The sequence below is a fragment of the Phyllostomus discolor genome, chromosome 7 (assembly GCF_004126475.2).
Source record: "Phyllostomus discolor isolate MPI-MPIP mPhyDis1 chromosome 7, mPhyDis1.pri.v3, whole genome shotgun sequence".
Taxonomy (NCBI): Eukaryota; Metazoa; Chordata; class Mammalia; order Chiroptera; family Phyllostomidae; genus Phyllostomus; species Phyllostomus discolor.
Window position 1 is genome coordinate 94,657,375 of NC_040909.2, and position 24,780 is coordinate 94,682,154.

Below are 24,780 nucleotides of genomic sequence, written 5' to 3' on the forward strand. Positions count from 1 at the left end.
TATAGACCCAGAAGAACACTCCCGCTTCAGTTTCGTCCACCCGCCCAGTACCTACTGAAGGGATGGTTGTCAAAACAGCTGTACACTGGCCTTTGAATGCGAAGTGTGCCATGACTGAATGCTAAAAGTGACAATAAATCTGAGTACATATATTATGCTTGCTTTTGTTGCCTGGAAAAATAAGGCATTTGGGAAATAAACCCCCCAATTTTATTGCTTTTAACATCTTTTTTCCATTTCAAACTCTAGAACTAGAAATTTGAAGCATTCAACGAAATTGAAATCTCCTTTGTTGCTTTTTTCATTGTAAATTTTCTATAATGTGTTATTAGGACCACACTCTGCAAACAGCTCAGGTTCTAAATGAATCCTTTCTGTGAAGTCATTCTAAAACTTTGCACGGTTTTTCTTTGTATGAAAGAGCTTCTGTTGACTGCACAAAGAACAAGCAATCGCCACATATATGCCAGGCAGCGAGGCTTGGATGACTTTATACAAGGTTGTATTTTGCCTTCCACCAATCCGTGATTAACCCAGCAGTGAATGTACCAGAGTAGAGAGGAAAAGGAAAGACTCTCGATTTCGGTTGGTAGGAATCAAAGGATTTTTTTCTGATCTGTGAACACTTAATACGGACATTTTCTTGTTCTACCTTTCTCCGAAAATACAATAGTTCTGTAGTTTCTTTCTAACAACATGAACACACTGTCTGTTCTCACAGAGCAATGCCACTGTCTTCTTAATGGCAAAATAACATTTTCCACTGAAGAGAAATGTTCTGTTCAATAGATTAAAGTATCTTAATAACTGATTAGGCTTTCAGGGACAGGTAAAACATTGAGAAGCTGAAGTGATGGTCGGAAAAATTACTAAGCAACTGAAGTGACAGACCAGTGAGTCGTGACTCTGGATCACAGCTGCGTGGTCGATAGAGAATGAATCATAGGAAAATGCTAGCCCTGGGAAGGATCTCAGTGATCAACTACTCGTGATTTTCCATCTTCTTGGGGGGTAGAATTCTTTGTTCAGGGGATATTTTACAAGAAGTGTGAACAAGTGAGATGAGTAAGAGCAATGCCCCTCTGGCTCATTCCCAGCTTTCCCTATCTCCAAGGACCTCAGTCTGGAGCCCCTCGGCTAGCCCAACCCTGCTGCTTACAGATATGGGGCAGGGAATTGCCCCTGGCTGACAAGCTCATCCAAGGCAGGGCCTGGCTTTCTAGACTCTCATTTCAGTGCTCTTCTAACCGTACTCCACTCCCTAATCAATTACCCACTATCAAAATAACTCAGGGGAATTTTGAGAAAATGGAACTTTTACATATTGGATCATGAGTAGCTGTTTTACTTGGACCCAGAGAATCAGAACTAATTGGCACTTATTCGACAGTCTATACTAATAGAAATTCTACCTTGTTTTATAGTCTGGTCTTGGAAAATAGCAGTTTTAAGAAAATAGAATCTTTTTAAAGTGCCAGAAATCTAATTTCTTGCAGAGTCCTGACTGACTACTAACATACAAGGTGGCACAGACAAGGATATAGGAAAAGAAGCAGGGAGGGGAAGTTTGGGAAGAAAGAAAGTTTGCCCTAAGTGTGCTTCCCCCCCATATAGGTTTATGGCAAATTTTAGAAGGCAACCTAGATATGCTACCCTGGTTGCCTTTTTATTAGGAAGAAATTCTGAGTATATCCAGCACCAACTACATGACAGGCACTGTTTTACAGATATTAACTAATTTAATGCTCACAACATTATGGGATTAAATATCTTATTATAGCAATTTTATTGATAAGAAAAGAGATGCAGGAAGGTTATGTAACTTGCTGAATGAACACAACTGGTAAGTGGCAGTGTCAGGATGTGTACTGAGGTCATCCAGCCCAAAGATGTCGGATTTATTTATTTATTTATAAAATATTTTATTGGTTATGCTATTACCATTGTCCCATTTTTTTCTCCCCTTTATTCCCCTCTGCCCTGCACCTTCCCTCCCACCAGCATTCCCCTACCTTAGTTCACTCGCTGAAAGGTAGAGACTTCTTTGCTTTGGTTAATAGCAGGCTCATTGCTATCTTTGTTTTTTTTTTTTGACAGGTCTGAAGAAGATTGAGGATTAAAGTATAAATAACTCTTTTGGAAAATCTTCTCTCTCATGCATTTTAACTTGTTCAAAAAAGTTGTACAAGCTTGCTTTTCATATTTTATTTAACAAACTTATATAATACTTCCTATTTGCCAACCAATTGGTCTATGTATCTAAGCAATTCTTATCCATTTAACCCCATGAGGTAAGGACTATTATTATCCTTATTTTGCAAACAAGGAAGGTGGGGTGTTTACTAGCTGAGCCACTGAGCAAGCCACTTAATCACTCTGATCCCCCCCTTTTCCATTTGTGAAACTGGAGTAACAGTACTCATTCAGATATGGATTTCTCATATGGAATAAATTTTTATATATATTATATAAATTTTTATATATATTAATATACTGGACAATGATAGGAAATGCTTAAAGTCAGTGACATTGTATCACTTATATTGTCACTGAGGATAGGACACAAGAAATTTCTCTTTAAAATAAAATCTCAGAAAAGATTATATTATATATAATTTATATTCTAAAAATAATAATATATAAAATATAATGATGTATATATACTAAATGTTACAATAACCTCTAAAGCACTGTAACAGCTAAATGAGAACTAAAGTATTTTCACCTTTTTGATCCATTCAAATTCTAAAATTCCATCAAGTGAAAATATTAACACAAAGACGAAAGCACCATACTAACAGCAAAAAGCTCAGCTTTAATAACATTGAAGAGCTTTTGGATAAAGAAGTTGATCCTATATATAAATCTAGCTAGAGTGGCATGTACTCCCAGGATTTTAAAAGTTACAGCAAGTTCATTATGTAAAATCTACAAGTGTTAGCTCTTCTTGGTTGTTCCCATATTGTAGGTGACCTTGAAAGAAGACCTTGGAAAGAGCGCTGTAATTTCTAGGTGGGTAGCATTTACCTCCTGATTTCAGAAGTTGTTATTTCCTTGTCTGCATGAGCACTGATGACCTCAATTGTGCACCATCCATACATTTCAGCAATTAGCAAACCAGTCAATAGTCAGCTGTTAAAGTTTGTGATCACATTAGCAATGAGCAAGTTGCTAAGGAAAGAGTTTTAAGCCAGTTTTTACAAAGAAGTGTGAAGAGAATATTTTATAGTCCTAAACTTCTTTACAAAGCAAATAATCCCTTAGTGCTTTATAAGTGTAAAATACGATGACATGAAGGGTTGTTCATCTTTAGATCCATTTATAGTTGGGAATGATGTGAAAACAGCTTAGCACCCCATCTTTCGTTCTCACTGTCACCACTCTATGTGCCTCCTCAACACCCCGCGCCTGGTTGTGACACAGGCTCCTCAGACTTTCCACATCTGCAGTTTCCAACCACTGTTATCCATCCGGGGAAGTGCCAAAAATATTTTCCTACAACACTGCTTTCCTAATGTTTTTGCCTTGGGTGAAAACAGCCAATAATTTTTCAGAATCCATCATATCAAGTCCACAGAACTCTAATTGTTTTTCGAAGTCTTTGGTCAAATCTCCCAACTTGAAATATCTAACCTGCTTTTGAAATGCTCTCCAATATGCCTCTTCTTTTCTATTAAATCAAAACCATCTTTCAAACCCTAACTACAGTCCCACCTTTTCTACTAAGTTTATAAACTACCCAAACCAGATTACTGTAATCTCTTCCAACCAGCAATTCCTACAGGGCTCACGGCCAGTAAAACTAAATTGAGCACTTTGCTTGGTCTCTCTCTCATTGCTTCACGTCTCATTCTAATTGTTTCCAAAGTATTCACACTTTTTTCCTGTACCTTAGAAGCTCTTAAGGCCAGTGACCCTGTTTTATCAATCATTTGAGCCCTTTCAAACATTTAGACCATAGCAAGCATTTCAAATGTACACACTGAGGGATGGCATTCTAGATACATGACAGCTCAAAATAAGGAGTGAAGAGGCTCTCTGTTTCTCAAAGGAATTAATAGACTCCAATAAAGTTGACCCCTCCAATTTTAGATTGCAACTTTATAATATATGAAACTCTGGCTCCCAGAATCCAGCCAGAGATCAAAGTCTTAAAACAGGATTCTCACAATAAATTTAATCTCCAAATCTGTCTCTAAGACCACTCTGGCTTAAAAAAATGGGTTTAATAAGGACTTAATGTTAGAATCAACATTATTAACTAGATGTATAGTATTCAATGTAGTAGCTACTGGGTACATATGGCTATTTTAAAAATAATTAAAATGTAATAAAATAAAAATTAGCCTTTAATTCTCACTGGCCAAATTTAAAACACTCAAGAGCCAGTAACTACTGCTATTGGACAGTATGGATAATGGAAAAGCCATTATCACAGAGAGTTATATTGGACAGTGCTGGAGCCTCTCCAAAGTCTCACCAACACTTGTATTATCAGTTGGGGAAGCTTTTTACTTATAGCATCAAGTGCTAGGATCATTACTGTTAGTAGGCAAAGCAGGTGCCCACTTCAGAATGTGGTTTCAGAGGTCCTGGGAAGGTTCACCAGCCAATGAAAATCCCTGCTAGATTCTCTATGTCAAGAGCTGAATGGCAAGCTGGAGATTCATCCCTTAGCATAGGCCAATCAGGCCCTCTGCCTTGTAAAGCATTAGAAGTTCCAAGGGACATACTATGATAAAACAGAACTATATAAGTTTAGTTTTGGACATTCAGTTGGGTAGACACAGCATAAAGAAAAGTGGATGAACTGAAACTCCTGGGAGGTTAAGAGGAAAGCACAGTGAGGAAGGGCCTGGAAGATGGCATGTTTCACAGTGTGACTAGGTCCAGTCCTGAGCTTCATTTGAGAATGGAGTGACTGTCATGAATGGCAAACCTGGGAAAGGCCCAGATGTGTATTTATTAAAGTTGCACACATACCTCTTAAAGAGTAAATGAGAGGGTCCTAGGAATGCTAAGGTGACAAATTATATAAAAGTCTTAGGGTCTTAAACTATGTAATTGAATTATCTTGTCATCCTGCCTATGGCCCAACTCCATTCACGCTATGAGGAAGGGGCATAGGGAACAAAACTGGTATTTTTATACATGTGTGCTCTCTTCCTCTCCTTAGTGAATGAGGATGCCTACAAAGCCATAACCTGGGTGCCTACTGACCCGTGAACTGGGTCTAAAGCCTTAGCCCCAAAGAGTAATTTTTTCTGTGATTTTTCAAGGTGACTACTTTAAAGTACATTATTCAGATTTAGACATTTAATATGTTTGTTAAAAATCCATTGTCTGCTTAATGAAGTCATAGTTACTAGTCTTAAGATAAATCTAGACAGGTGAATATAATACAAAATACTGTGGCAATAGAGCTGAGTTTTCTCCCACTGCTGGTACTGTGAATGGGCTCTCCCGTCTTGGCTGACCAGCTAGCTGCCAGTTCTTAGGAAAATCTTACACCATCATGGCATTAGGCTCTGGGCTTCATTCCCTAAAACACTACTGTGGGGTTCTTTCAACTCTCCTTCACACACCTCCTTTCTGTTGGTGATTAACAGAAAAACCTTCCTGTGAAGTCATTCAAGTTAGAGGTGCATCCCCAGATGACTGAGACAAGTGATAATATAAAATACTTTCCTATCAGAAACAATATAAAATAAACAAGTTCATAAGTTTGTTCATTGTGAATCTGACAGCACTGTTCAGCGATTTACAAAAATGACAATGTAGTTGTTAAGTGACTGAAGAATGGAAATGAAAGGGTGCTAGTTCAAAGTCACTGTCCGCCCTGGGGAGAGTTTTATGACATGGTACAAAGCTCTGCCCTTAGCCATATCCTACTGAAAATATGTGTCACCACTTGTGATATAGACAGAGAAATTGTTTTTAGATGACATAAAATCAGATGAAGAGATTTTATAAGTCAGAGATGCTCCTTAAAAACACAGACCCCCTGGACTCTCTGGGTAGGGGCTGGGAATTTAATTTTTGTTGGTTTTCTCTATGATGTCCATCCCCACTACACCTGAGAAGTAAAGAACATTAGAAGATTCTGAGACCAATGGGCCCAATACACTGGAATATGTTCATGAGGGTGCATTTTGATCATAAGCATTATATACCTCCAAAATAAAAATTAAAGTTGTTTTCTGGCTTTGCTATTATATAAATTTACGGAGTTGGAAAGTGGAAGTAGGGTAGAAACCAAGTTTAATAGTGATTCCTGTTCAGGAGACGTTAAAGCCTTGCTTGTGGTGAGGAATCCTGCACGACATGGGAGGTAGCACCTTTAAAGATAACTTCTCACCTGAAAACTAGTAAGACAGTTGGACTTTGTAAGACAACAGTCAGTGTCAAACAGTATTTAGTACTTTGATTTATAAATATGTGTAATTAAACATGTCATTAATCAATTTTGCTTAGACTTAAATAGAAAATGGAAAAGTGCCTCAGGATTTTACAGGATGTTATGGTGAACGTTTTCCATAGCTTTAACGTTATTTCTAGTTTCAGAGGCTTCTTGCTTTAAGTCCCACCTTGCCCTGCTCCATCTTCTGCTCCCCACCACATGTTGGTAAACTGATTCTTACCACAGAAATGGAGTTGGTAAGCAGTGCTCCATCCTGCCCCAGCATGTTGGACACGGTGATTTCAGGCAGGTCCATGTTCTGAGGATGAAATGGTAGCAGGCCATTGTGGTTCATTGGGTGACAGAGAGAGTGGTAACCGGTCTCCACTTCATTCAGGTGCACCAGCGAGTGGTCGGGGAGGGAAGGAGGAGTGATGGGTGGGATGTTAAAGTCTTCACTTTCCAGGCTTGGACCAGGGTAGGCCTGCAAAGACAGAGTGAGATTATTGCACATAATCATCTGCTTCTTCTTTCTCGTCATGAACAAACACACGTGCCCTCTCCAGGTGTTATTGCAAGCAGCATTATGGATTTGGCAATGACATTTCAAACACTCAGATTATCCTGCCGCAATTTTCACTATTATGCACGGAAGAAAATTGCCTCAAAGGCATATCCACTTCTCATACAAAGAGTGCTTCCATTAGGCAGTTTTATTTTTTTTCCAAGAAGCTGAACTCAAACAGATTTCAAAAGTCCCATTAAAATTTTCCAGAGTTTTAATCTAGCTGAATACCTTTTTCATGGGAATTGTGGGGAAGGAAGGCAATTTATAAAGTTAATGTTTGATCAAACATGTTTCATAGGACTCCCTACTGTTCAGATCATGAGATGTAATAAAATGAATTCCAGAAGTTCCTAGGCAATTGGCTTTGGGTTTTGAAAAGCTACATGCTTGCTCTGACAAAAGGAAAGTAATTAGTAAAGAAATAAGTTAAAGCATGTTGCATAAGTGTGGTTGCACAGAAAGTCTGATATGTGAAAAAAAATGCCACGAGAAACTATTTTTATCAAAACGATTATATCATCAAAATGAAAATGAAGATTCTTTTCTTGATGTCTGACTATTCATTCAGGTTTACTTAATTTATAAAAATTAATGTTTAGCTTTAATAAATAATATTGCAGGCATTTAAATTCAGTTCAGCCAACTGTGAAAGGCAAAATTAATGTTGATTATTATAATACGAATTTAGAAATAGAAGTCAATCAGTAAAATGAGTAACAATATATGTGGGACTTTTTCTCTTAGAAAGTAGTTTTAGATAAAAGAGGAGGGGAGGGAGCAAAGAAGGAAGGGAAGATTGTATAAGGAAACTCCTGTTTAAAAATGGAACACGGCAAACACTGAAAATGTTTGCTGCAGGAGAATTTGAGAGACTGAATAATAAAATATTGCTATCAATTAATGTCAAGACACAGTGCTATTTAGCAGTCCTTTATAAAGCAAGTATCCCAGTATGAAAGAAAACAATTTTGATGCAGATAGTTTTTGCAAAGCCTGTCTTTCAAATTAAGCAAGTCTTCATAGTATTTGAGTGCGTGGGTAACAAGGACTCGTTTGTCTCACAGCACAGCGCCTGCTGAAGTGTGCAAGATTTGAAATGAGCAGGCAGAGGGTAGAAGCCAAAGAAAGTAGTGTAAGGTATTCATTGGGTGTTCAGCCAATAAGCTTCATGCTCCTGTGTCCAAGCGCCTGGGGTTATTTTTTCCAGATGGCGTCTATTTGTCTAACAGAAAGAAAATCTTCAAGTTGCACTTGCTAAATGTTGTACAACTTTTGATGTATTTGTTTAGGTGCTGTCCAAAGAAATGATGAAATGAAGAGTTACTTGGAACATCTGGAATTGAGACCTGGTCACAGAGAGGCACGTGTAGGTTAGAGACTGGGGGTATAGAAAAGAAAGATTTGATTCTCCTAAATGTCTAAAGTTCTGCTAAAAAAGAAATCACCAGCTCTAAAAGTTCAATCATCACTTGCTGAATTATCCTGTTTACAGTATGTATCTCTCATCTGAAAAACATATTAGTGCTCTGTGTCAAAGTTACAAGTTTGAGTAAATTCTCACTTGTGTCATATATTTTAGACCTCATGTCTTATAGATCTAAACCATCAGTCCTGGTACAAGTATTCACAGAGGAAGGAACATAAAAGATGTGAAATGGGGAGGTGAAAGAGAGAGGAAGCATGTCTATTAATGTGGAATCCATATAAAGCACTGTGTTGAGTCCTTGGCTATGTCTTCATTTAATCCTTACAATAATCCTTTGTGTAGCTTTTATTGCCCTGGTTTCCTGAAGAGAAAATTAAGACTCAGAAGTTCAATAACTTACACTCAGCTGATAAATAATCAGCTCAGTACATATGAGGTATGAATGTATGAAGGCAGAAGGCATTTTTGTTACTGTGATACTTAAGTATTTTACTTGCTACTATTTTATTGAAAGAAAGTTGCCAATCAACTGTTCCTGATGAACAAAATTTCATAATTTAAGAATTAGTATTAACATTAATATCAGGTCTTTCCTTGTCCCAATTCCACTCCAATGCCCACTCCACTAACATAAAATATTTATATGAACACAAGAAATTATAATTTCCTTTTTGTCAACATTTTAAAGGTTAAACTCATTGATACTCATATTTTAAGAAGTTAATTGGTATATTTGCAACTTTCTTGGATAAGGCACAGTTAATGCCAGCAATAAAGGAGAAAGATGTTTTTAATTTTACAAATGTCATTAAGCCTCTGAAAATATCCAGGGATAGTCTACCTGTGGTATACAAGAATTTCACATTCTAGAATTTCTCCAGTAGTTAAATCTTCATTTGTGGTGTTCCGAAGGAAGGTTTAATTGGTATCACTTTACATTCAGTGGGAACGATTGTACTGCAATTTAACTAAGCTATATGGTTTATTTTCATGTAATTATACACTAATGTTATGCAATCCATGCACTTATACACCAAAACCACAGATACCACAACTTAACCAGTAATGGGTAGTTATGTGGATCAAGAATTGTTTTAAAAATACTTTATTGTTGTTCTATTACAGTTGCCCCAGTTTTTCCCCCTTTGCCCTCCTCCATGAATTTTAACATAAGGTTAGCTAGTAGTTTCTGTTCTTTACATTAAGAGACATGATGTGGTTACATGCCGTGAGCCTACTACAGTGTAAGTGATGCCATTTAAAAGTATCCTGGCAATTGCATAAATGTCAAAATGTCAGAGAATTTACATAAAATTCAATGCCAGACTAACTGCTAGTTCCTCAACATTGATTTCTATGGCATGACATCTTTATTTTAAAATTTAAAGACTTAATAGAAGTAAGTTTGACTTAACAATAGTAAATTACAGATTAGAAACAATTTGCAATTTTGAGGGGATGTATTAAATAAGACATGATTCAATATTTTCTCTTACTCCTTATGAAGCTGCCTGGTTCAATGTCTGTTCAATGAACTAACAAACAAATCACAGAATGAATGCATATATGAAAGAATGAATGCTACAATGACTTTTCAAAGGCATGGAGTATTGTTTCATGGGCTAGAATAAATATCTTGTATTCCCAGGTCTTTGCACTGGCCAGTTCACAACATGGTAAGTAACATTAATCCCTCAGTTTGTCAGGGAGCAAAAAATAGCCTGTTAGAGATGTCAAGGTTGAAGCAACCTTAATAAGGCTGGGGCAGGGTAGTTTAGTGTCTCTCTCTGGCTTTCAATACATCCCCTCAAATGACTTGCACCCACCATTCTGTAGTGACATGAAGGTCCCAGAGGATTCCTAAAGGTGGGTTTGGCTCCTTTTGGCTCCCAGCAGTTGTTGGAACCTAATCCCCACTGCAGGTACAATGCCAGCTAAGGACTTGGTGGAAACCTTGGTTCCACATCAGGATCTCTTGGGGACAGCATGTCTGGTGACCCATGACTAGCCATTAGAAGGGCCTAATTAGACAAGTGGGCATTGAGGGCATGGGAAGGTACTCTGATCATAGAAACAGGAATACTGGTGATGTGACCGAGACCTGAGGCCAAGTGGTCAGAGAAGGCTCCTTCTGTTAAAACCACTCTTAGCTGGCACAGTGGGCCTTCTGCACTTGTCTTCTGACTCAGGGTTCTTTTCTGACTTGGGCTTATTTTCCTCCTTCAAGTCTCAGTGAGGCCAGGAGTTTGAAGGTTCTTTCATATTCCAACTTACTTGGGACCAAAGCATACCCATGAGATGCATAAAACTATGTTTTTATTTTTTAGTTTTTTGTTTTTACCTGAGTTAATGACCACCAAAGAGTCAATCCATGCCCTAAGGATCTATGGGGCTGGATTCCAGTACTGAATGCTGGGGGAGAACAGGTCTGGATGCTGAATGAAGATGGTATCATCTTCCTTATCACCCTTTATAGTGCCTTTAACCACCCACATCTAGAGATCAGAGTTTTATCAGCAGTCAGAGCCATAAAGCTTCCCTGTTCCCCAAGGAATGATAAAAGTCAATGGTCACCATCTACACAAGTGGAGAGAAAGTACTTAGAGATAGCGGTATGAAATTCAAGCCAATACTTTTAATTTTATCTTGTATCTTCAGGTTAAAAAAAAGGTAAATTACAAATAAGCATGCAAAGTGATATGCTCTTAAACATAGACACTGCAGGATCCAAGTGTTTCAAAAAACTTAAAGTTATATTATTTCTATATAACCAGCTTGTCCCTGATCTTAAGCTACTCATTGGTCCTTCACACAGGAGAGTCTCACCGTATTGCTGGTACTGGGTACACCACACACCGTGTGGCCAGGGAGCAGGAGCCAAGGTCATGGACCATGGGCTATATGTACTATTACAATACTTGGCTAATTCTGGAATAAATAATATATAAACTTTTCAAGGCTATGAGGGGACTGTTGGAAGCATTAAAGTAGTAACTTCAAAATACAGTATCATAGACCTTAAGAGAGTATTTTTATAGTTCTAAATAATAGATTCAGTGACTATTTCAAGTAATTTTCTTAAATCCTGAACATTGGAATTTGCATATTTAGCTTAGAAAGTGCTACATCTTTCTCCATGAGAAGGAGACAGGTTTCAGTCTGGTTGAGAGGCCTCAGGACAACTCCTTCAGTGACTGGTAAGAACGGCCACAGAGCATGTCAGAAGGAACCGAGGCTCTGGAGGCCAACAGGAAGGGACTGTTTCAGGTTCTTTGCAGCATTTATTTGTGTGAATTCTTGGGAAAGTCTTCCTCCTTGTGAACCTAAGTTTCAAAACCTACTCGGTGGGGTTCTTATGAGCACTGAAAACAAAAACATGAGATAGGTAAAAATCTTGGTAATATACATCTGCCACAAAGAAAGTTCTCAGAAATGACAGCCTTAGCATAGCTACGGTTACTGTTAAATGCATTTGTATATGCCATCGATGGGATAACAGCCAAGAAAACAAATGGCTGTGGACAGTAGATGGAAGAACTCAGACATCATTGTAAAGGAATTCCAGTGTATTTGGCACTGATCAGACCTCATATTGAAGCAAAGTGTAGCCCAGCCCCGTTTATACATAATATATTCATTTAACTGTTCCCCATAAATAGCTAGGATAAAATTTCTCCTGTATTTTAAGAAGATTAAATTGCATTTTTGAAATCAAAGAATAAGAAGATAGTGGAAAATGGTGTACAGGTGAAAAGTGACAATAACTTCATCTCCCAAGTGCCATAATTGCTTTTCCAGAGAATTCTGCGGGCAGACCTGCAACCCAGGCCAATTGGCTCCTGACAGACCCGCTCCTATTGACCCAGGCAAAAGGGGAAGGAATTTGGAACCAGAATTTCAGCGTCTAAGTTCACAACAAAAACTGTATGAGTACTTTCTAACACACTGTCTTGTGTCCCTAGAAGGCTACCTTCCCTGGGAGATTCTTGGCAAGGTCAGAATGCTAATGAAATGGATTATTTCTCAGACTAGAATCAAGAATTGGGGTTAGGAAAGTAACAGAGGATCCTTCCAATGTGTTTTGATTTGACCTGTTTTGGGAGATTTTCCAGCCATTTGGAAAAAGCCATTGTCCTTCCCCATGTCCAACCTTCCCCAGGCTCCCCTCCAGTGAAAAAGTAGAGCACATTTCTCACCTGATCTCTGGAAGACCTCATTCTCCCCGTCTGCGTAATTACTCACTCACATTCCTTTTTAATCATATTGCTCTCCATATTCTATGACCTGTGGATCCTGTTTACATTATTGTTTCCTTCTGCAATCCACATTGCCTTTGGCTACGGCCTGTTCTTATTTTATTATTCTTATGCTGCATTATTACATCTGGAAGTGGGATGTTAATTAGGTTGATTTTTCTTTTGACTACAGCGAATTCTTGTTTTCATACTGTCTAGAGAGAGTGTTAATATAGGCTGACCAGGAACAATAAATGGGAAATCTCTTCTGGCCTTTGCCTTTTCTTCTCTTCTTAAAATCTAGTTTCTCCACCAGATGAACCTTGGCATTTGTGGGTCGCTGTCCACATATTGCAATCATTATATACAGCATTCAATCTTTGGTGACAAGAAGCCCCATAACTCAGAAGAATTTCAAAAATATCATCTTGTATGTATCTTTAAATTATGCCATGGTTTCATGCAATCATGCACACACTAAATATATGGCTATGGTTATAGCAGTGTAAAATATGTTTCTCATATAGCTCTTTATTTGAAAGATAAATAAATAGCACTGCCATCAAACATATAGAGAATGCCTTAATTTTTAATCTGTAATATAATTCCTCAAAGTTCATGATAGCAAAATGCCAATGTTTAAACACATCTCATCTTCTATTATGGAAAATTCTTGTAGTATGATTCAAATAACTGAATAGAAAGCAAACTGAGCCATTTATTAGAAAAATAATAAACTGACTCTGCATGTTTTCAGAAGTTTAGATATTGTATGTAATGGTGATTTCTCTCCAAAGAGTTTAAACAGCATCAACATTATCTCCTATTTCTTTGAGGAGACATTCGAAGGAGGTAGTTTTCAGATTCTTTTGTCTCTGCATGAACAGGGGTTGATAGCGTGAGACTATAATGTATGACTGTGGAGAGCTTCAGTCTGTTACATAAATCATCTTAACACTCAGCAAGAATTGTCCAACAGTGCCATTGATGTGCTCAAGCCAATGATCCTGCAAACAGTTTTTTTGTCTTTCTTCACATGTTAGACAATAGCAATAAATCATCTTCATTTAAAATCCCACAATGTACTAATTTTTCAAGCAACAGTTATCAAAATACAATATTTGGTAGAAAGTACACTTATTTTATTTGTGCTCATTAAGTTTTGTGACTGGTATTAAATAAAAGGTAATGATTGCCTCACTTGCCATAGAAGCATTTGTTGTGCACCTACTGTGTGTGAGGCATTCTGCAAAGTATGATTTGTGATACAAGAGATTGTAAGATGCAGTTTGTTACATAGGAAGTGAATTAGAAGAGATGTAAGTAATTAGGCTCCCAATAAGTAGCCTGTTTCAAGTGTGAGGCTTAGTAATATCAGAGTGTAAATAAAAGAGGAATTATTTGAAGCTGGGATGCTGAAGAAATTGTTCTCAGCAGATTCACCCCGATAACAGGGCCCGAAGATCAGACGCTTCTGCCAAGATGCAATTAGTGATTAAGGGAGGACCACGAAACTGACAAATGAAGGACTCTGGAAAATGAAGCAAGGATGTTCAACAGCAAAGTCAGGTTCTTCATCTTTAAGAAAACTTCAAGGGCAAGATTGGCTCCACCAGGCAAAAAAAAAAAATCTCTGGGGCACCAGGCCCAAAGCAAGCCTCTATTGCATCTGGTCCAAAGGCTGAATGAGACCAGAAAACAAGGTCAACTTGATGCCACCCCACAGAATGTCTGACACTGGATCTTTCTGGGGCTAGGACTGGGTAAACTTGGACCCTTGTGGTGCAACTTAGAAGCTGAAGCTTTGAAGACTCAGGGGTATCTTGGCAATAAGCCAAGCATGCTCAGATCGGGGTGGGCAGGGTGGGACAGTCCATCCCTCCTCTGTGAATCAGGACTGTTGCCAGGGTGCCCTCTCCAGGAGCTTCCAGAAAAGTCCTTAACATTTACATATACTCATTTCTCCTGTCATAATTCATTAATGATACTGAAATGGGGAACAGACTTTTTCCCCTCAGTATTGTTTGAGGGTCTACATGAGTGTACGGGATGTATTTTTAAGGAACATTTTAAAGCCAAGTGTTCTCTGCAATTGTTTTAAGGGTCTCCTCCTTTCTCGCTAAAAAGGGGGGGGGTGAAACAAATAATGTACCCCCAACCACCCATACCCCACACATCGATAATTAGGGAGAGCACGCTGATGTGCAGGAGCTGCTGCTGAAACCCTAATGGGGCCCAGGCATGTTCTTCTGGTAACAGGTCATCATTGTATATTCAGAGTTTAAAGTAGATAATTAAAACATTCAAATATAATTGTTTGGTGTACAGTTTTATGTACAAATGCAGTTTACACTTTTTTTAGTTTTTAAGATGCTTTCAATTCTCACATTCACTTCTTATATTCTGAGATTTAGTTTTATACATTTTTGTTTCATTTTATAAATACTCCACATTAACCAGAAAAAAATTAAAGAAATTGTACATGAAAATAATCACTCTTAATTCAACTATTCTGGAAAAAAAAGCACACTTTTTTATGTGAAAAGCACAGTTTTGTGTACCTTTTAAAACTTTTTAAGTTTGTTTTCTATTTTATTTTGAGCTTTTGTTTTTTCACTTTATTATTATTTTTTATTGTATTTTTTAAAAGTCAGAAATGCAACATAGATCTAGAAATGCTACTTGCAAATGCTACCTCAGCTCATCTCTTAGTATATGTAGTTACTTAATTCCTCTAAGCCTTAGTTCCCAAATCTATAAAATAAAGATGTTAATAGTATTCAGTTCTTTAAGGGTATATCAGGATTAAATGAGGTAATACAACTAATTTGAGTAATAAACTGGCTCATAAGATAATCAGTAAATGATAAGTACATTATTATTATTATACCATCATACAATTTAACCTGATCATTCAATGCATTATGAATAATTTTTCATGTCAATTAATATCACTACATTATTGTCTGAATGGCTGAATATTATGTCATCATGTGCATGTTCTATAATTTATTCCACCAGTTTCTTCTTATCAAACATTGAAGGCATTTCTGATTATTCTCTGTTAAGAAGCACACTACGATAAAAACCTTATATGTTTTTTCTTTGAGATAATGTTCTAGAGTACTATATTTATGATCAATGGAATCACAGAACACTCACTGAAGAGAAGACCTCAGAGAATATGCCCCCATTTTACAGATGAGAAAACCGAGGCCCTCAGAGAATATGCCCCCACTTTACAGATGAGAAAACCGAGGCCCTTAGAGGATAAATGACTTTCTTGTATTTAAAGGACCAGATGGGCAGAGGAGAAACACACAGTATCATTACAAAGTTGCTTTTTATATTTAACAATTAAATAAAATGCCTTGGGTTTCAATATACTATTTTAAGATTTTTAAAAAAGATTTTATGTGTTTATTTTTAGAGAGGGAAGGGAGGGAGAAAGAGAGAGAGAGAAACATCAATGTGTGGTTGCTGGGGGTCGTGGCCTGCAACCCAGGCATGTGCCCTGACTGGGAATTGAACCTGCGATGCTTTGGTTCACAGCCCGAGCTCAATCCACTGAGCTATGCCAGTCAGGGCTCAATATAGTATTTTAAAATACTCATGGCCTTTGAGCTTTAATAAATTTTCTTTTTTAAAAAAAACTGAGTGCAATTGATTTTTCCTTATGGTTCGGTTCTATTTGCTAAATAGCATGAAGGTAGACAACACAGAGCTGAACATTCAGTGTTGGCCTGTTTTTTTTTTTGGCACATAACTTATATGTAAAGTGAAAAATATATGCTATCTCTGTTCATGGGCATTCTTATCATTTTTGACTGTTGTGTAGAAATTAGCAAACATTGGCTATGTAAACTCGCATTCTTTATAGAGTAGACAGATCAGCTGAGCAAGAGACCTAAACAGATGGCCTGAGCTCTTGGTTTGGCCCCTCCCTCAAACAAAGAACAGAACAAGGAAAGAGAGGGCCCTGTTTGTACTCCGATGTGCAATTCCTACTCTGGAACATTTAGCAGGAATTCACTGCAAGTGGATGCCTAGATATATGATGATCATCTCACTTTCTAAAGTCTTTGCCACAAAGAAAGTTTACAGTGAAGTGTAGCTGAAGATGGTGACATGGAAGAAAAAAGAAGAGTTGACCAATTGGAGAGAATTTCCTGTTTGACGAAGATGTAACCTGTTATGCTTGAGTTACCCAGAAATTGGATCCCTGGGGAAGAGCAGGAGGGGTGAGTGTCTTCTATGGAAATCCCTCCTGCACTTTGTTTTCCTTCTGGAGGAGAAAAGGAAGAGCGCTGCCTGTGGGGGAAGTCCTGAACGCTGACAGGAGAGTAAGAGGAAACAAGCCAGCAGTGGTGGCAAAAGTGTGGAAAAGGCTGGACAGGAGGAGAAGCAAGGAATCGCTGGTCTGGATAAAAGAAGTCAGGAACAGCAAATAAAAACCTCACGTTGCATGGCCTGTTAGGCGTGTTTGGACAGATGTAAGATTGCTGCTCTTTTTTTCAGAGTTTGTATCACCAGCATTCATAAAATCAGTACTAGGGAAAGAACTAGGTCTGGGGACACATGCATGGTCTTAACACAGAGAATGGTTAGCCTGCCTGATTATTACAAAATCAGAACAGCGAGAATATTTGCAGAGATTGCTGCTTTTGCAGGTAAAAGATGATCATGTATCTGCAATTTCATTTGGTTCAACCTCATTTTTTCAGAGTACTTGCACACACATTCACACATTGTAGTTATTTCAACACTAACAAGGGTTGGTTGAGGTTGGGATGTCCACAAGCTAGAATAAAATAAAGACTAGCTGACCAGGGATGGGTTGTGATGTGGGCATGAAGCCTTCCCAGGCCTAACTCTGATATTTACTATTTTGTAGATTTTTTTGCCCATCATTCTAACCTCTCTCATCCTTGCTGAATTATTCTACGGATTGAGATAATGTATGCAAAGCCTTTGCTTAGTTCCTTGCCAAATAGAGGTAGCTGTCAACTGACAGCTATTATTATCATTATGGATCTAATTCATTTATTACACTGTGGGTATGGGAGGTATAACATAAACTCCTAGCCAAGCAGAAACTTTCTACTAAAACATATCGTTATGTTGACAAGCAAGAAGTTTAAATGAAGTCAGAGGATAAGAAATAAACAGCTGGATACTCACAGTACAGATGAGTCCAGACGGCCCCCAACCAAGGCAATTTCTGTATAGGGCTACTGGCCTTGCTCCACACCTGCAATCCTACTGCTGTCCCCTGTCCCCAACCACTATTCCTCTAAGGCCACTTTGTGAATTCAGAAAATAACTCACAGTGAGTTAAGCCCTTCTTGAGGGAGGACCTTCTCCTGAAATGCTGAATGTCAAGCTGCATACGGGGAAGCCTTCGTTATTGGTCTCAGATCGTGACCATTAGAGCCATTCTGAGTTTCAGAGCAGGCAATCCCATTTGAATAATTTGATGCTAGGACTCAGAAGTTACTTGTTTGACTGCTAGCGAAAGAATCAATCATCATAACTTATAAACAGCAAGGAATGTATAGAGAACATTTTTCAAGACAGTCATCAATTATTTTCAAACCATTAGGGTTGTAGGTATAAATTTTTATATCCAAACTGTGAAATAACATAGATCAGAAAAAACACAAGAAAAAGGGGGAAAAAACGGACATAAATGAAGATTAAACTGAAACGTTCTTTGTGTTTCTGGGAAGTCTACCTCAGTCTGCTCCCAAACTGAGGAACTGAAACTGCAGAGGGAAACTTGACACTTCTTTAAAGGTGTTTGGGTGGCAGACGAACACTGAAGAAAGAGGTCTCAGAAGAGACGCAAGTGGGTGGAAAAAACCTCAGCCTTTCCAAGCCTCAGTGTTCATACAGTAAAAATGGGCAAAGTCGCTTTTACTTGATATATTGGCATATTAAAATTGGAAGATTTCTTAAGTACGACCTTTAAGTGCCTTGGAAATGGAGACAGATTACATTGTTCAACATATTACTATCTTAAAGTTAAGTATTATTTTTATTTTTTGACATTCTTTAATGACAGATTTATTATAATAAGTGACAGGGGAAAAATCTAGTGTGTTATACCTTGTAAAATTTAACAAAGGGGATCACTTACTTTTTTGTAATTGTTCATGTGCTAAAATAAAAAAAAAAATCTTCAAAATGGAATTCTGAACAAGCTGAAGGCCTGCTTTCAAAATGCCAACCACAGCTGTGTAAGTGGCCAGGCTGTGCGCTGGAGCCCCAGCGCCTCCTCCCAGCACCTAAACGTTTTGGTGCCAATGACAGTTGCCCACTGAGCCAATGGTCTTCCAAATGGAGCCTGATGCTTTGAGAACCTGGTTTGCAACTGTTTTTAGCCCCAATGCTGTTCCATTCAGGTATTTTCATAATTTTTATCACTGAAATTTCTTTCCCTAATGCTTGAAAACCTACTATTAGACAATTATAATAAAATTCTTGAGCATACTCAGCAACAAACATTCATTTTCTGAAATAAAAAATGAGTCTTATATTCACAAATCCCACAGCTTGGAAATATATATGATACACAACATTTAACCTGTCAGCAGCCTCATTAGTGTCAATGAGTAGGAACTGGCAATCAGTGCATGGTGTGCTCTACATGTGTTTATGTTGTAAAATGTTCCCGAAATAGCTCCATTTGAGAGGTTGATGTAAAACACTTCTACTGGACAAATGAATTTCAGTTTAAATTTTATGGTCTACTTAAATGTTTTTTGAAGAATTCATATTTCTCATGTTAAATGATCATTTATAGCTAACAGAGTCCAAAACCAACTAAAAAATAATAAATAATGAAGACTCGGGTAAAGAATCATCTGAAGTTCAACCATGCCAATATGTAAATAATCAAGAAAATATGCAGAAAGACTGATGTATGTTTGACTATCAAGAGCCCGAAGATGTATGTTTGTATGGTGCCCGTACTCAGTATCCATACCGCTATTAAGACATTTTTATAAACTGTAAGAAATATGTGAGCTATTTCAAGATATAATTCTGAAAAACAGACTTCCATGTAAGAAGCCAATTTAGGAAGAAAACAACATAAACAATAGTAACTTGTGTGCTCAAGTGAAGCATCTTTTTAATTTTGAGTAATGAAGATGTCAAGCCAAATGCTAGAGTAGTTTAACTTAATTAGGTGGCCTATTTTTCCAGGCATCCTTTCATTTCCCATTGAAAACTCAGCTTGTATGCAAGGCAGCAAGAGCAATTTTGTCTGTAATGAATGCCTCCGGGACTGCACAGAGTAATCATTTGAATGTTACACTGAAGACTGGTTTGAGTAACTAGTTTGGGCTTGTTAAGATGCCAGACTTTGTTGGACTAACTAGATTACCCAAAGCATGGCAGCTTTGCCATTTTATTGGGTCAATGGTCAAAAAGTCAAGTTGACTTTACGCCTGAAATTTCTGCCAAAAGGAACCAATCTAAAAGTAATTGGTCTAATTTATAGTTCAAATTTATGTCATGATCATGGAAATTTTATGGCCCATAGTCAAGATTTTTTTTTCAAAATTGGTCTTAGAAATATATTATCTAGGCCCTTTTGTGATACCTCATTTACATTCTAACCTAGGAAATTTTCTCATTAGACAAATGTAATTAAAAATATAGATATAGTTATGAATATGCTTGCAAACTCAAAATGTTATAATTCTAATAGATTTAATACAATATTGTACAGAAAGGGACTCAGAGAGCTCTCTTGGTCCCACAGCCACTGCATTGCTGATGACAGATAGCAATGTGCTATCATTGTAAGAATAACTCCTGTTATTACTGAGTTCATTATCACTCTCATTCTTCCATTCCTGCACTTGACATGATTTTCTAAGGAGGTGGGAGAGCTGGCATCCTTTGTTAATGTGTGGGGGCATTCACACCAGATGGACGAGTGCTAGTAGAATGCAATAGGCAGGGCCAGATTTGCTAAATATCTGCAATGCTGGGCTGAAAATCATTGCAAACAGAAAAGTCAAAGAATTAATGTGATTTGCCCCAGGTTGGTGTGGTTCAGTGGATTGAGTACCAGCATACAAACCAAAGGGTCACCGGTTTGATTCCCAGTCTAGGGCACATGCCTGGGTTGCAGGCCAGGTCCCCAGTGGGGGGCATGCAAGAGGCAACCACATGTTGATGTTTCTCACCCTTTTCCTCCCTCTCTTCTCCTCTCTAAAAATAAATAAGTAAAATCTTTTAAAAAAAGAATTACTATGATTTAAAAATGTACACAAGATCTGTATTCATTTACTCATCTTTCTACAAAAAGCACTGCATACCTCTGATGTGTCAAACATTATTCTAGGAACAGGAGATCCTTTCAGGTGGGGGGAAAAAAGAAAGAGAAATTGGTACCAATTTTAGTACGCTACATGCCGCAGAGGGGCAAATATGTCCTCGATAACTCTGATTTGCACACACGAGAGGCACGGAAGTGTGTAAGTGGGAAAGAGACAAGGACCATTCAGCAATGGTGAGAGGAGAAACGAAGAGGTGGAAGTGAGATGAGATGAGACAAGTTAATGAGAAACTGTGGGCCCCAGCACTCAGGCAGTGGTTGTATACAGGGAAAAGAGGAGACCAATTCCAAAGTTATGCAAAAAAGTAGAACCAACACTATGTGCTGTAACTCAGAGCAGAGTGATAGATAAGAGAGACTGTCCAGGTCCCCTGTCTTGGTAGACTGGGTAGGTGGTGTTAACTGTTATGACTACAGGCCAAAAAAGAGAAAAAAGAAGTTTAGTAGGTAAGGGAGTAGGCTGGAGGTGGTGAATCTTGATGTGATGCACTGATCTGTTGAGTCTGAGCGGTTGTCAGGGACAAGGGTCTAGTGAAGTTAAAAATCAAACCCAAACTCACATGAGAAAGCTGCCTGAGATACACGGGTGCTCTTCAGCTTCTATACTCAAAATGTGTGGTATAAAATGTATATCCTATACTTAAGTTGTATATAATATTGCTATATTTTATCACTGTTATTTTTTAACTGTGGGATTTGAGGGCCTAGGTAAGAGACAATTTCAGTGGGGGAAGAGGAAAGAAGCAGGGAGAGGAACCTAATCACAACTGAAAATAATATCAAATGGGGTCTCATTTCGTATTTTGAGTTTACTATGATGCTCAGAATTAACAACAAAAATTATCCAATGCTTAAAGGATAACTGTTCATGGAAAGAAGGAGGAAGAAAGGAAAGAAGGAGGAAGAGAGGAGGAATGAAGGAAACAAGAGGGTAGGGATGGAAACCAAACAAAAAGAAATGGGTTACTGGAGTAGAGGCCAATGTCAAGGAGGAAGTGACTTAATTGAAAACATGTTTCAATCCAGTAACCAAAGCTTCTTCACAACTTGACTCCAGAAAAATCTTCTGATTCCCGATATTAAGCAATTATTTCTTATATAAAAAGACTGGTCCTAGCCCTGGCTGGTGTAGCTCAGTGGATTGAGTGTGGGCTGGGAACCAAAGTGTCCCAGGTTCGATTCCCAGCCAGGGTACATTCCTGGGTTGCAGGCCATAACCCCCAGCAACCACACATTGATGTTTCTCTCTCTCTGTCTATCTCCCTCCTTTCCCTCTCTAAAATAAATAAATAAATAAATAAATAAATAAATAAAATCTTAAAAAAAAAAGACTGGTCCTTTTTAACCATTTTCCCACAGTATCCCAAGGGAGACATGCATGAGAGGTGTTCTTATGCCAGACAAATGGTGAAATATGTTGCTAGTGTGTGTGAAAAGCTTGGAATGGACAGGGAGCCATGGACAATGATATTCTGGGAACTCCCAGAGAAGAAGAAACAATGAGAAAAAGTAATGGCACATATCCAGAACTGAACATAAAAACATTAGTAACCTTTGTGACAGAGAAAGTTCTGATCCAGAGGAGGAGATTCCTGTTTCCTTTGATGTATACAATTCAAATGAACATTTATATATTGAGCACAATCACAGATGAGGAACTACAGAAGGTACTATAATTGTAGGGGCTGGCGAAAGGGGCTAGAACTAGAAGAGAAAGACCACATAACACGTGAATCTGAGTGGGTCTGGGAAATTCTGGGCAAGAGTCTGAGCTCAGGTGAGAAGCCCAAACTTCTTGGCCTCATTGTTGTGTATTCTGGCACATTGGTCAGTCAAACATAACAGGCTAGGAATGAGAAAGGACTGAGTTTATGAAGGACTGTTAGCTAATGTTCAGTTGGCTTTCCTTTCATTAGCCCACTCACACTCTCCCACAAACTCCACAGGAGAGAACCTGCAGTTTCATAAGGTATCAGGCAACATGAGTCCTCTTAGCCAGGGTCTGGAAACAGAAAGTAATCTCGCACTGTGTCGTTCAAATTCTGTCCAGAGCTAGAAAATTTTAAACGGTGTTTAGATTGAAGTACTGAGTGGTCAGTGTACTTTATTATAGGAGAAAATAGCCAATATTCCAAGAATGGAGCCAGAGAGAAGTGGAAATGTCATGAGTTTTTATTACATACTCATCAGGCTTATTATGTGGTGGTATATTCAATAAAAGCTGCCTATCAATTACAAAACTATATGCAAAAAATTTTAAGGATTTGTATACACCCACTGAAGAGGTATAGAATGCATGTAGTAGACAGTGCCAAAGAGCCTTTTGGGACTGCCTAAAAGAATATCACTAATTTTTACAGTGTACTTCCATTGCTGGAGCTATTCCAGCACTGGCTTTCTATAAAAATCATTTCAAGTTTAGAATTATGCTATTTGCTTGCAGCAACATCACAGGAGCAGTAGTACACCATATGTTCCTACTTAGCAACTTAGTCTATAAGTCTCAAAGCATGTACTGATTTGAAAATTGAACAGGAATTATAATTGTTGAGTGATGCTATGAGGCAAGTTGTCTTGGATTACTAAGCTATGCAGATGTCTGATGTTATGTAGGAAAAGAACAAAACTTTTTTTTTCCTGCAGGATGACTAAAATCTTATTTATGGTTGCCAAAAGGGGCAAATTGATTAAGATTCCCTAAAAGAATATCAGGTAATGAATTCTGGAATGCACTATATTACAGTAAACAAAAGGAATGGTAAGTGCAAAATTTAGCTAAGGCCGTTAAACTTATGTGATTTGTGAAGTTTATTTCCCCCCAGAGTATATATGATCTTACATTAGTCTAATTTTTAAAAGTAACACATTCTAAAAAACATTCTCATGCATGCTACATTATTAAAAGATAGTTTTATTCTGGCACAGCTTTACAAAGACAAAGTATCTGGAGTTCTTACTACTTCATAAATTTTCACTGGTATTTAAAACATTTTTAGTAACTCCTGACTGAAATATTAAGAAAAATAAAGTTAGCTGTTTGATTTCAGTCAGGGCTTAATATTATCCATCCGCTGTACTTGAATTTAAAAATCTAAGGGCCCAAGCTCTTATGATGTATATGCTTTGAATTTCTAATCCCTTTTCCAAAAGTCTTTAAGAAGGACATAATGATTCTCTGAGAGGGAGCAGCTGCTTTATAACAGCAATCATTTATTGAGTTTGTGTTTCTACTGTTTCAAACAAATTCAATTAGCCCTTACACTTCAAAACCCTAAAGGCACCAAAGAGATGATACTGGGTTGCTCTAATCTAATAGTAATACTAAACTTGTCAGTACAGTTTTGGGATTGATGGTTAGAAGAAAATTAATAGTAACATTTTTCATTTTTTAATCAAACAGTCCTATTCAGAACCACCTATGGATCTTGGAGGCTACTTAGCTGAATGAATTGCATTCTGTAAGAATTTTAAATGCAAAGCTTGGCCTTCCAAAGGTATTCTGAGTGTGGTCAACTCAGCTGAATGGGAGGAAATGTAGTCCGGATCTTTGAACTTCACGATGACCTTCTCCTCTGAACAATAGAGTGTGGTTTCTAGAATGTCTGCCAAGGGAGGCAGTGACCATAATGACTTCTAAATGCAAAGTTCACGGAGAGGCAGGCCTGCCTCTGTTTTTAGTTAAGCACAAGACATTTGGCTCTTAGAGAAATTTCAAAGCCCCTCAAAATGTACCCCTACCATATACATTAGATTTAATTCACTGACAACCTCCATGAAGAACAACAGAAATTTTATCAT

At 37.8% G+C, this 24,780-nt stretch overlaps 1 protein-coding gene and 1 non-coding gene across 2 annotated transcripts in view; both read right to left on the reverse strand.

Annotated features, from left to right (window-relative positions):
- Positions 1 to 24,780, reverse strand: part of TOX (thymocyte selection associated high mobility group box) — a 304,377-nt gene that overhangs the window by 117,336 nt on the left and 162,261 nt on the right. Inside the window, exon 3 of the mRNA XM_028533665.2 lies at positions 6,642 to 6,884. Coding sequence (XP_028389466.1) covers positions 6,642 to 6,884 — 243 coding nt within the window. The remainder of the gene's footprint in view (positions 1 to 6,641; positions 6,885 to 24,780) is intronic.
- On the reverse strand, positions 17,151 to 17,281 carry LOC114514947. The gene has a single exon (XR_003686164.1). It is a non-coding gene; the product is annotated as a small nucleolar RNA SNORA72 (small nucleolar RNA).